Source organism: Pteropus medius, unplaced genomic scaffold, assembly GCF_902729225.1.
Source record: "Pteropus medius unplaced genomic scaffold, Ma_sr-lr_union100, whole genome shotgun sequence".
Taxonomy (NCBI): Eukaryota; Metazoa; Chordata; class Mammalia; order Chiroptera; family Pteropodidae; genus Pteropus; species Pteropus medius.
The window spans coordinates 24802035-24813996 of NW_024342471.1; the positions used below are offsets into that span (position 1 = coordinate 24802035).

Below are 11962 nucleotides of genomic sequence, written 5' to 3' on the forward strand. Positions count from 1 at the left end.
AGCAGCTGGGGGTCCTCTGCTCGGTTCAGCAGGAGCCTAACCAACCCCTCCTGTGCTGCCCACAGGACTCTACGGTGTTGGCAAAGCCGCCGTCCACCCGCCAGCGCTGGCCGTCCTCAGCCACACCCCCGACGGAGCCACCCAGACCATTGCATGGGTGGGCAAGGGGATCGTCTATGACACCGGGGGTCTCAGCATCAAAGGGAAGGTGAGGTGCTGGGCGCTGCTCCGGTAGGCCCCAGGGTGCGGGCCTGAGGCGTTGGAGCGAGGTGACCAGGTTCTGGGGGCTCGGAGCTGGGGCCCGCCTCTGGGAGCCAGGTTCAGGGGGAGCATTCGTGAGGCTGATTCCCCTCCCGAGAGGGTTGACTTCATGCCCACACTTCACACAGGAGCCTGGAAACAAAAACACGGGAGGATCCAGAAAAAAGCCGCAGAAATGATTCAAGGGCAGGGAAACAGAGCCCGGGAGGCGGGGTTCCAGGAGGCAGGTGGCCCCCACCCCCGCTCTCCACGGCCTTGGGTTTTCAGGGAGGGACTGCTCAGGGCAGGTCGCCCGGACTGCAAGTGCCCTGCACGAAGGAACGAGAACCTGGAGGCGGAGGCAAGCCGCCTGGGAGCGTGGCCGTGCGGCTGAAGTCCCAGAAGTCTCTCCTGTGGGTGGCCTTTGAGGTCCGGATGTCTCAGGACGATGCATACTTAAGAAAGGCCAGTCTGTGCCCGCATCGGTCTGCCTCAGAGCCACCTGCCCCTCCCCACACCCAGCACGTCAGGGGCCTTCTGGGCACCGGGAGCTCTGATGGCACCAGGCACAGGAGCGAGGCGTCTTCGTCTGCTCTCTCCACCCTCGTGTGTGGCGCAGCCCCCGAGCACCAGGCCCGGGCCGGGCTCCAACGGGCAAAGGCTGGGAGGGGCTCGAAGGGACAGACATGTGAAATTTATGCCACAGGAAATCTAAAAGGAGAGAATCAGCCAGCCCGGAGAGAAAGCTTTGGGAGGGAGGGGACAAGCCAAGCTCACACAGAGCACACGCGGAAAACTGGCGGCCCGCACGCCTCACGGACGGGCCGTTAGCCCAGATGGTGTTTCACAGTCTGCGCTAGTTACCAGCGTCTGCAAACGGGAAGCATTCTCACGAAAGACTGGATTTCTGACTTTTTGTAAACTCAGAAGATGAAACAGTGCTGGTCCTGCATTCTCACCTGGCGGCATCCTGCTGGAGCTGGGTGGTGGCTGCACCCATGGGTGTAGCCTGTGTCCTCCAGTTTGCTGCAGGCCCCACCGCCCCCTGTCACCTCTCTCACCCTGGACCTTAGTGTCAGCTGCCATGTAGGGTATGGATTACGCTGCTAGTGTTAGTCCTTCTAGCCTCTCTAGTATATTTGGTAGCTAGAGTGAATGATCTTTTTTTTTAACATCTCTCCTCTAAACAATAAAATTATTTTCAGGACTGATCGGGAAATGAAACTAATGATAACAAAGGTTTAAAAAAAACAAACACTAATTGCGAATTAACTGATAGTGAATTCTCTTTTATTGAATGCCATCCCTTCTATCGTGCCAGCAAAAAAATTTAAGATAAATATTACAGTGCAAATCAAGAAAACAGTGCAAATCAAGAAATGGATTAACACTTTTAAATGTCATTTTGCGATTTTTTTAATAGAAAACACTTATGCCTCCACGTCGGTCTGTTGTCATGGACGTTAGTGTCATAGGTTCTGTTTTCAGGGCTGCCTTCTGCGGATCTGTCAACTTTATCAAAATTGATCTTTACATCTTAATATTCACCAGATAGAGGCACCAGATTCACCAGTCTGTTTTCATTCGTAGTCTGTCCCGAAACAGTTCATTTTAACTTTGAAGAGTTTCTGTCACACATGAAGGAACCGATACACAAACACTCAGGAGAAGTTGTGAACGTGAGGCCCGCTTGGCAGGGGCTGCCGAAACTTCCACTTCCCGTGAAACTCCAGCAACTGTGACACCGTGCCCGTCTTCTGTTCTCCGAGGGTGATGTTAGAGGCTTTCGACCTTCCATGGAGTAGAAACGTCAACAGGGTGACTGCGGGTGCTCACACGGCCGCGGGAAGCCAGGAGACCCAGGCTTACCGCACCCTCGGGCTGACTTGGAGTCCCGCGGTCGGTCGGGGGCACCAACGCGTGACATCGCAGGCACTGCAGACGCCACTGCCTTGGAAGCCAGACCGCATAATCCGGCCCTTAGGAACCGTCCTTGGAAGGAAGGGAGGCGCGTCACTGAGGCCGTGCGCGTGGGGCCCGCTGTTTAACTGGCAGCTATTACCATCCATTAGAAGAATGTTTCTAAAAGGATAAGTAATTAAAATAGGCAATTTGAAGCTTTTATTTATATGATTAGGCCTCACTTCAACCAACAGCAGATTTTTTTGGGGTGGAATAATTTACCGGTGATGACAGCAGGCAAACTGGCTTTCAGTCGGGTTATCACCGCTTTTAAATTCTCCCCGGACGGTGAGCCCCCTCGGCCCCTGAGCCCCCTCGGCCCCTGAGCCCCCTCGGCCCCCTGGCGCTGGCCACTCCTCCCTCCCACCCTCGATAGGCAGCTGAGTTCTGGCAGGTAGAACTGCAGGCTTGTTTCTCCTTGGATCAGATGCTTGTTTTGAATGTTAGTTTGTGGGAGGGTCAGAGTGAGGAAGCCGGCTTGCTGAGAATCAGTTATTTTGCTTGTGGTATCAGCTTCCAATTTTGCAGGAAAGCCATAGCTCCGTTTCCAAATATTTCAGAGACAAATTAGGATCAGCGTGAACTAGCGGGTCTCAACTACATTGTCTCAGGACCCCTTACCCTCTTAAAAAGTATTGATCCCAAAGATGTTTTGTTTGTAAAGGTGATGTCTGTTGACGTTTACCCTGCTAGCATTTAAAAACGCGGAAATTTTAAAGATATTTATTAATTCACTTAAAAATAACAATATAAACCTGTTGCATGTTAACATAAATGATATAACTTACGAAAATAACTATATTTTCCAAAGTGAAGAATGACTAGTGAGGGGAGAGGCATTTTACATTTTTGCAAACCTCTTTAGTGTCTGCCTTAATAGGAGGCATCTGCGATCGTGTCTCTGCTCTTACATTTAGTTCACTGTGACATGTTGTTTTAGCTGAATGTAAAAAGAATCTGGCCTTACTCATTTCATAGCTGAAAGAGGGAGAAGTATTTTAGTACGCTTCTCAGGTAACCGAAGATGTTCTTTGCTATTACACTAAAACTCCACAAGTGGTAGTTCCCGACAGGTTACAGTGTGGCATCTGAAACACTGTCACCTTACTCTGTTACATGAAAATCTACTGGTCTGTCTTGAACTTGAATGCATGATTTCGTAAGATCATGCATATGTCATTTGGAAAATTTGCTTGCAGAGTTATGCGGAATCTCCCAATGTCAACACATTTCTTTATAAACTACTTTTTAAATCACATTCATTAATATCACTACTCATGTCATTTAAAGAGTCATTGAGTATTAGAAAGTTGTCGTGGAGGCAGAAACACGTTTTCCAAAATCCCGATTTTTGCTCGAGAGCTCAGATTCTACCACTGGCAACAAAGAACGTCGCCGTTTTCCTGGAAGTGAGAGGCTCGCTTTGTTCATTTTTGAGAAAATACCGGCCAGATACGCAAGGCTGAATAGCCACCGTGGGTCAGCTGTTCTCCCGAGTGGGAGTGGCTGGTGAGAACCGGAGCTCGCAGCTCTAAGGGCCGCGGCCGCCTCCGCTCCGGCCGGCGCAGCCCTCGTGCGTGCGGGTCCCTGCCATTCCATCACAGAACTTTGAAAGCGGCCGCACTCAACGGCTGAGATTTTTAAAAGTTAATAATGTTACTGCGTCAGCAAGGAAACTCGGGCGACATTGGCAGCACTTTGCTTTCCTGGAGGGCTGGAAACGAGGCCAGGCACCGCCGGGTCACTGGGTGCCACGCCTGGTACTGCGCGGCGTCTCCGGCCAAGGTCACCTGCGCTCCATCTGTGGGTGCTCAACCCAGTGAAAAGGGCGGATAGCACCTTAGTGTTAGCACAGGAATCGTCTCTTTCATTAAAGCTGGGAGTGGGGCGGAGGGCGGGAGGACGGGGTCTGCGGTGCGTGCACGGGCTTCACGAGCAGCGGGGCAGCCCCTGCCGTTCGGCGTGCGTTCTGCCTGTGCCGGGCCTGCGACCGGGAGACACAGTCCAGAGGCCGTATCCCACGCTGTTTTCTGGGTGGGCCATTTTGCAAGTGCTTTGATTCCAGATCTGAGGCCCCATTTTCCCATTTAAATAATCCTGTGCTTTCTCGCGGTTTAGGTCAAAACAGACAGCTTATTTTCAATAGTGTTGGCGGGGTCATTTTCGCTCAACTTAATTGTAAAAGCAGCTCAGTTTATATCTAAAAATACTTTTCATTAAAACTCAAGACTCATGTAATCCGATAAAGTTTCAGAAAATCATGCAGTTCGTTTCAAACCGAAATTCTTACGTGTGATGACCTGCTGTTAATTTAAAAGATGAACTTGTCAGTTAGAGTCGGGAGCCTGTAAAATATGAAAATGTGTGACTACTCTCAACTGCTTTATAGAAAGTCGCATTTACCTCTGGCAGGAGGGCACCTCCGTTTCTGGCGGCTTCTTGTTAGACCCGCCTACCCAGGAGGTGCCAGGGGAGGATGGGCAGGGTGGTGGGCTTGCAGGTGTCCTCACCAGCGTGGCGGGATTGGGGACATGACGGTGACATTTGAGAAGAGTTCACCTTAACTCAAGTGGGTCGTTCAAGGTAGTGCCGTGGAGGGGCACAGAGAGCCGAGAACAAAAGTGTCAGGCCAGAGGGTGACGGGCGTGAGCGCTAGTGCGAGGGAGTGCGGCCTGTCCCCGGGCAGCCTGTCTGGAGGCGGCGTCACGGCCTGGCCCGGCGAGTACAGCAGCGCTGGGTGTCTCGCCCTCCTACCCCCACCCCCAACGTGGCACAGTCCCCTTGGGTCACCCCTGAAGCTCTGCTCAATTGGAAGGGTCCCCTGGACTTCAGTCATTACTTCCTGCTGCTTCTGGAAAACGGTCACCTGACGGTGGGAGTCTCCTGGGTTCGGGGGCACCAGGTCCTGCAGGTCTGGGGAACCCCTGGGGCCCTGGGGTGCCCAGGAGGTGGGGCAGGCAGGGCACTGTGGCTGGTCGACCAGCACCCACTCACCTTGGCCTGTCCATTTGTGCCACCTTAGACCACCATGCCCGGGATGAAGAGAGACTGTGGGGGTGCTGCGGCCATCCTGGGGGCCTTCAGAGCCGCTGTGAAGCAGGTGCGCGGGGCCCCATCACTGCAGTCCTGGGGGAGGGGGGTCCCCAGTCTTCTCCCGAGGGCCATCACCCCATCCCCCCGAGTCTACTCAGCTCGGTGCCTTCCCCCCTCTGTGCTCCCGTGGTGGCCCCTCCCGGATCCCCAGAGCTTCCTGCTTTGTCAAAGCTCCTCTGCCTGAGCATGTCACTACCTGAGTATCATCTCTGCCTGTGTCACCCGAGATCAGAGTCCCCAGCGCCTGCCGCTCAGGGTCTGGCTTGTACTGGGCACCCTGTGAGTGTTTAGTGAAGAGCCACATAGCACAAGTAGGCAGAACCCCACGCGTGGGGCCCTGGACCGAGCTCCTACGCATAGATTTTCTTAGATACCATGCTCCGCCCAATAGCTTTGTTCTGCGCCACAGTGACCACTGGGGAATGGCCTGGCCAGGACTAACCTGTTCCCACACTCAGCCCCAGCAGGCATCTGGAGCTCAGGCCAGGAAGACCATCCCTGGGGGTCCCGCATGGAGTAGGGGACAGATGTGGGATCTGCACACAGCAGCCCATGGGCGCCAGGTCCCCTGTCAGCAGCGACACCCTCCAGCAGAGGGTCCTGCTCTGGTGGATGCCAGAGGCTGGCGGGGAGGGGCTCTCAAGCTGCGAGGACAGCAGTGGCAGCCGTGGGGACTTGGTTTCCTGTCCTCGGGCCTGGGGTGACGTGTCCTCTGACAGACGGAGGGCCTGTCTGGTGCCACCTGCCGAGTCGGAGTCTTCTGTCGTCTGACTTCACATCGGCACAGCCCTTGCTGTCAGCCAGTTACCTACCAGTCACACCATGGAGGCGCCACCTGTGCTGGTGGATGCCCGGGGCCGCCATCTTCATTTTCTGCGGACCCTGTTGTCCAGGGCCCATCGTGGCCCAGGAGGGGGCTGTCCTCTGGGCAGGGGTGGCAGTGGAGCCCACAGGGCAGGGAAAGGCAGCAGGACAGCTGGCTTTCAGACCTCTGCGAAGAGACACCTGCTTCCGCTAGGGGTCACCTTGTGTGACTGCTGTATTGACCCTGTGCCATTTGGGCCTGAGCGTCCGGTTTCACAGGTCCCCATTTGGTCCTAAGAGCCTCTCCTGTCCAAACCCAAATAGGGAGGGGCACTCTGGAGCCGGCCACCCCAGCCGGGCCTGCCACCCGCACATGGGGGGTCCGGGGAGGGGCTGGCCAGTGTTTGTGAACTGTGGCCAGGAGGAGGGGACTGGGGTATGCCCTGGGAATAGCCTGGGTGACCATTTTAAGCAAGGACATCCAGGGGAGCCCGGGGGGCCCCATGCCCACCACACTCCATCCATACGTCAGAGATTGCTGAGACCAGCTCACTGAGCAGCGGGTCTCTCCATGTGGGACAGGCCTGGCCTCGTGGAGCCCAACAGTTAGAACCGGGTCCCTGAGCGAGGGAGAGCCCCAGTTAGGGGACCAGCTGGCAGCGACTTTGGGGAGCCCTGGTTAGGGGACCAGCTGGTGTTTGCCCCAAGGACGTGGCGGGCCCCCTCTTGCTGAAGGCTCTTGGTTAAGGAGGTTGCCCAGGAAACACAGGGACCGCTGCGTGTTCTTGGGGCATTGAGGCCTCGTCCCCAGGCAGCAACACTTGGGGGATAACCAGGTGTATCACCTCACCCTTGGGGGTCCGCACCCATCAGAAGCCAAAGGCTCTAAGAACGAAAGGAAGCCAGGACTCCAGGGTGGCCCCTCACTGCCTAAAGCCATGATCCCTGGGGAGGAGCACAGGGCAGGGTGCTGTCTTTTGGACTGCAAAGTCTCAGTGCCATAAAAAGTGTTTATTCAACAAAGGCGGGATGTGCCCTGACTTGCTCGGGGGTGACTTACTTCCTCGTGCGGCTCCTTCAGGCCACTTCTAAGAGGTTCAGCTTTTCCTGTCACTACCTACGAGCCCTCCCCTTCCCATGGGGCTCCCCGTGCACATGGTTCCCCGGTCAAGCTAGGAGAACACAAAAGGTCTTGGCAAGAAGTTTCCAATTCATGCCAGTCAGGAGCCGGGCCTGTTCCCTGGGAGAGAAGCGGGTACCCTGGGAGGAAGGAGGGCCCGGCCCACATGGGGGGGGGCGGCTGCTCTCGGCTGCTCTGGGGGCCTTGGGGCCAGCACCTCTGGAGCCAGGCCCTAGCCAGGCCGGCTCCTGCTCCGGCCTTCCTAGGGTCTGTCTCAAGCCACCAGCCACAGGCCCTCTGTGAGCCCTGCGGGGGACACTGCAGGAGGAGTACCAGCCGGCCGCCCTCTCGTCCCCTCGCTGGCTGGAGACTAGCAGGGAGTGGTGCCAGCGTTCGACGAGGCATTCGCCTGCTCGGCACTGCAGGCCCAGCCCGGGTGGCAGCACCCGGCTGCTGCCACCCGTCCCCCGCCCCCACCCCGGGCCCTGCTGGCTCGGTAGATAAGCTTGTCGGAGGGACACGAGGGGAACACGGCCTCGCTATAGGTGCTGTCTGCCAGCTCCTCTGAGGGGAGCAGCTGCTGCCTGTTGGGGGCCCAGCCCGCGGCGGGGTGGATTGGAGGCCCCACACGGCTGGCACTTCTCCTTGTCTTCTGCTCCCACAAAGGGTCTGTAGGTAGAATCCCCCAGTCACGGGCGGCATGGGGCTCAGCAGGTTTGTGCAGTTGGGGATGTTGACCGCTGGCCGGGAGCGGCCGGCTCACGCCCTGGTAAGCGGCAGAGCCAGGGTTCAGGCTCGCAGCCCGGCCCCGCTGCTGAGTTCGCCCTCACGTCGCATGGGCTCCACTGAGGGAGACCGGGGTTCCCCAGAGAGGGGGAGCCTTGGCCTCGTTGCCCGATGCCAGGACTGGCGAGGAAGCTCTGCTCCCTGCAGCCCTGTCCGTCTGTCGGCTTCGGAGCACAGTGGGTCGGGGAGCTCCAGCCCGGCCCCCTCTGTGACTGGGGCCTCTGCCCGTGTCCCCGCCAGGGTTTCAGAGACAACCTGCATGCGGTGTTCTGCCTGGCCGAGAACTCGGTGGGGCCCAACGCCACCAGGCCCGATGACATCCACCTGCTGTACTCAGGAAAGTAAGGCTTCCCGCCACCACCCCCTACTCCCTCTGGGGGCATCGGCTCCCGCCGTCAGGTCCAGGCCCCAGGGCCAGGCCGGTAGCCTGAGCCATGCACGGCTGGCTGGGAGCCGTGCATGGCTTCACCCTGCTCTCCCCGGCCAGGGGCATGTCCTATGACAGGCCACCCGGTGTCACTGGACTAGGTGCTGGGCTCCCTTGGGGGACCTGGCTCAGGAGCTTGGGATTTACCCTACTTTAGTGCGCTGAGTCGCCCCTCCCCACACACAGGTACCTACCTGTCTCTAGGTGACCCTGAGAGGCACGTCCTCTGCATGTACCCAGGGCCAGGCGCTTGTGTGAGTGCCGCCCACACTCCTGGTCGGCCTCACAGATGAGGAAACTGAGGCATGGGCGCCAGGCAGCTTGCCCCAGCTCCCGGGGTCACCCGATGCCCTTGACTCCTGACCCTGGCGTTGCATGGCTGTGGGGGGCGGAGGGCGCAGTTGCAGAGATGAGGGCTGTGGGCAGGGTCACCTGTTCCTGGGGGCCTGACCCTTACTGTCCCGGGAGCGCCATGCTGACAGGGTCTCTGTCCCGAGCAGGACTGTGGAAATCAACAACACGGACGCCGAGGGCAGGCTGGTCCTGGCCGACGGCGTGTCCTATGCCTGCAAGGACCTGGGAGCCGACATCATCCTGGACATGGCCACGCTGACTGGAGCGCAGGTGGGCCCCTTAGCTGCAGCCCCTGGGGAGCTTGGGCCCACCTGGACTGCAGTGGGGAGAGGCTACCATCACTCCATCTTAATAACCTGGGGAGGGGGCCCAAGGGGCTTGTCTGCGGCACCCGGGGAGGGTACTGCAGCAGAGTCCGTGGACCGAGGCCGGTATGCACGGACGTGTGGACAGCATAGGACGCCTCCCGCCGTGTGCCCCGCGCCCCGCTCCTCCCGCCGTGTCTGTCTGTGCTCTGACTGCCCTCTCTGGGCTTCTTCCTCCCCTCTCCGCCCTCCCTTTCCTTGTGTGTCTCCTGCTCCCTGTGCGGCTCCGTCTGTCTCCCTGGTCCCCTCCCACGATGTTACCTCCCAGGGCATCGCCACCGGCAAGTACCACGCCGCCGTGCTTACCAACAGCGCCGAGTGGGAGGCGGCCTGTGTGAAGGCTGGGAGGAAGTGTGGGGACCTGGTGCACCCCCTCGTCTACTGCCCCGAGCTGCACTTCAGCGAGTTCACCTCAGCCGTGGCCGACATGAAGAACTCGGTGGCGGTGGGTCTGGAGGGGCTCCTGCGCCCCGTGGAGGACAGGCAGAGCTCTGCCCCCAAGGGTTCAGTGTGACCCTGAGAAACAGCAGCAGTGCAGACCAGGGTCCCCCACGAGGCCCCAGATCCGTGCTGGGACAAGTGTCCACGGGGAGATGCACTCCTCTGGGGCTCCCTGCCAGCACATCCACCGCTCCAGGCTCCGGGGTTCCTCCCCACCTGGGGGTCGGTCTGTTGCCCCCATCAGCCCCTTTGCTGGCTGCCCTCCTGGGTGAAGGCAGACCTCTTAGCCCACAAGCCAGGACCTCGGGGTCCCAGGTCCCTCTCAGCTGTGTCCCCAGGGGGCACTGGCCCTCCCCCCAGACCCTTTCCTGCAAACACTAAGAAAGGCGGTGGCTGAGGGTGCTGGGGCGGGTCCAGGGGCCCTGCAGTGTCCACTGAGCGCCGAGCAGCAGCAGCCCTGAAGGAGCTCTTGGCGGAGACCCTCTCCCACACCCTTGTTGCTGCGGGGAGGGGTCGCCATCTGAACTCCTGTCCCCCCAGGACCGAGACAACAGCCCCAGCTCCTGTGCTGGCCTTTTTATTGCCTCACACATCGGCTTCGACTGGCCCGGGGTCTGGGTCCACCTGGACATTGCCGCGCCTGTGCACGCCGTGAGTGTCCTCCCTCCCGTTAGGACACTTCCTCAGCCACCAGACAGCCTGCTCCCCCGCCTCCTCCCCACCAGCCTGGCTGCTCCCACCCCTCGCCCCCAGGCGTCCACAGCTCCTCTCTGGCTCATCGAGAACATTCCGTGTTGAGGGTCATACTGCCCGTGGCCCAGCCTCCTGGCCAGCTGTGGTCCCCCCGACCTCCCGTCTCCTCATCCCTGGGAACAGAGTGGCTGCTGTGTGTGGTCCTTCCCCAGCCAGCCTATCCTTGGCAAGAGGCCCAGGGCCCTGGGTCCCGCCCTTTCGTGGCCTGAGGAGAGCTGGGTTGGGCCCCCGAGTGTGCAGGGCAGCAGAAGCGGGGCTCAGGGCAGGTGCGGGGAGCCCCCTCAGAGGTGGGCTGGTGGAGGGTTTCCACGCCTCCCTGTGCCCACAGGGCGAGCGTGCCACGGGCTTCGGCGTGGCCCTCCTGCTGGCACTCTTCGGGCGAGCTTCTGAGGACCCTCTTCTGAACCTGGTGTCCCCGCTTGGCTGTGAGGAAGACGCTCAGGAGGAGGACTCGGAGAGGGACTCCAAAAGGCGCAGGCTCGTGTGAGGTGGGCCCGCTCCTGGCCCGGCCACAGAGAACTCTGCCTCGCCCTGCACTGATTAATTTTAAGCAATTGAAGATTATACCTTAAGATGATGGGCTTTGGTTTGTTCTTGTTTTTAGTTGTCGTGTTGATGGAAATGGCTCCTTCTTCTGTCTTAGGAGAACTTAGGGTTGGGAGGGCCCTGGAGGAGGGGGCGGGTCCTGGGGCGGTTTCTGTTTCAGTGGCCTGCCAGCTTCTGCAAACGGTGCTCCTTCCCGGGGCCTCGGGCTCCAGGGTGCAGGGACGGCCCTAACGCCTTCGGCCTGGTGGCCCTCAGGCCTCCCACATCCAGTTGGTGCCCAGGGCCGTTTCCAGCCCCAGGCCCTGTACATGGCACCCGCATTACATTGAGCCCAGGCCTGTTCCCCAGCCAGGGCTGCCATTTCCAGACACCTTGCCCCTTCGGAAGGATGGAGGTGACTTTGGGGACCCAGTTTTATGGAGCGAGAGGAGTCTCTACTCTGGCGCCTTAGAATTCGCTGGTGACTGAATTAAACATGGCCGCACCGCATCCCGTCTTTGCCTCGCCTCACTCTTTCTCCCACCCCATCTTAGAAGCCCACCCTGAGGCCTGCCTGTGGGCCTCGGGCTCCGGGCTGCTACTTTCTTCCAACCCGGCACCAGGCTTTGAGAGCCCAGGTCTGCAGGGAAGGCCGGCCCCACGCCTGGCACGCCACGAGGGTCAGGGGTTTCTTCAGCACCAAAGGCCCCCTAGGCAGGACCCAGCCAGGATTCAGGGAGACCCCCTACCTGGGCCCAGGTGAGGCAGGCGAGGCGGGCCCCAGGGTGCCTGGGGGCCAGCGTCCTCCAAGCTTGGCTGAGAGTGCAGGCAGGGCCTCTGTCCCGTCTTGCGCTCCATCCCAGCAGCTGCCCGGGCCCAGAAGAAGAGGTCGGAGACTCAGGCCCCACCTGGCACAGACGCAGCTGCCCATTCTTCCTCTGCTGGGGACAGAGGAGTGAGAATAAGGCTGCAGGACACATGTCCCTAGGCTGTGCTCCGGCCCACTGACTACCTCACCTCTGCCCAAGTGTCCCTAGACTCCAAGTCCCTTCCCCAACCCTGGAAATCAAGGTGACTCTGGGCTTGATTCCA

At 59.2% G+C, this 11962-nt stretch overlaps 1 protein-coding gene across 1 annotated transcript in view; it reads left to right on the top strand.

Annotated features, from left to right (window-relative positions):
* NPEPL1 (aminopeptidase like 1) overlaps window positions 1-11380 on the top strand; it is an 18854-nt gene extending 7474 nt beyond the window's left edge. Inside the window, exons 6-12 of the mRNA XM_039864702.1 lie at window positions 66-208; window positions 5225-5302; window positions 8246-8346; window positions 8933-9056; window positions 9420-9596; window positions 10133-10243; window positions 10674-11380. Coding sequence (XP_039720636.1) covers window positions 66-208; window positions 5225-5302; window positions 8246-8346; window positions 8933-9056; window positions 9420-9596; window positions 10133-10243; window positions 10674-10832 — 893 coding nt within the window. The 3' untranslated portion in view covers window positions 10833-11380. The remainder of the gene's footprint in view (window positions 1-65; window positions 209-5224; window positions 5303-8245; window positions 8347-8932; window positions 9057-9419; window positions 9597-10132; window positions 10244-10673) is intronic.
* The last annotated feature ends 582 nt before the right edge of the window (window positions 11381-11962 follow it).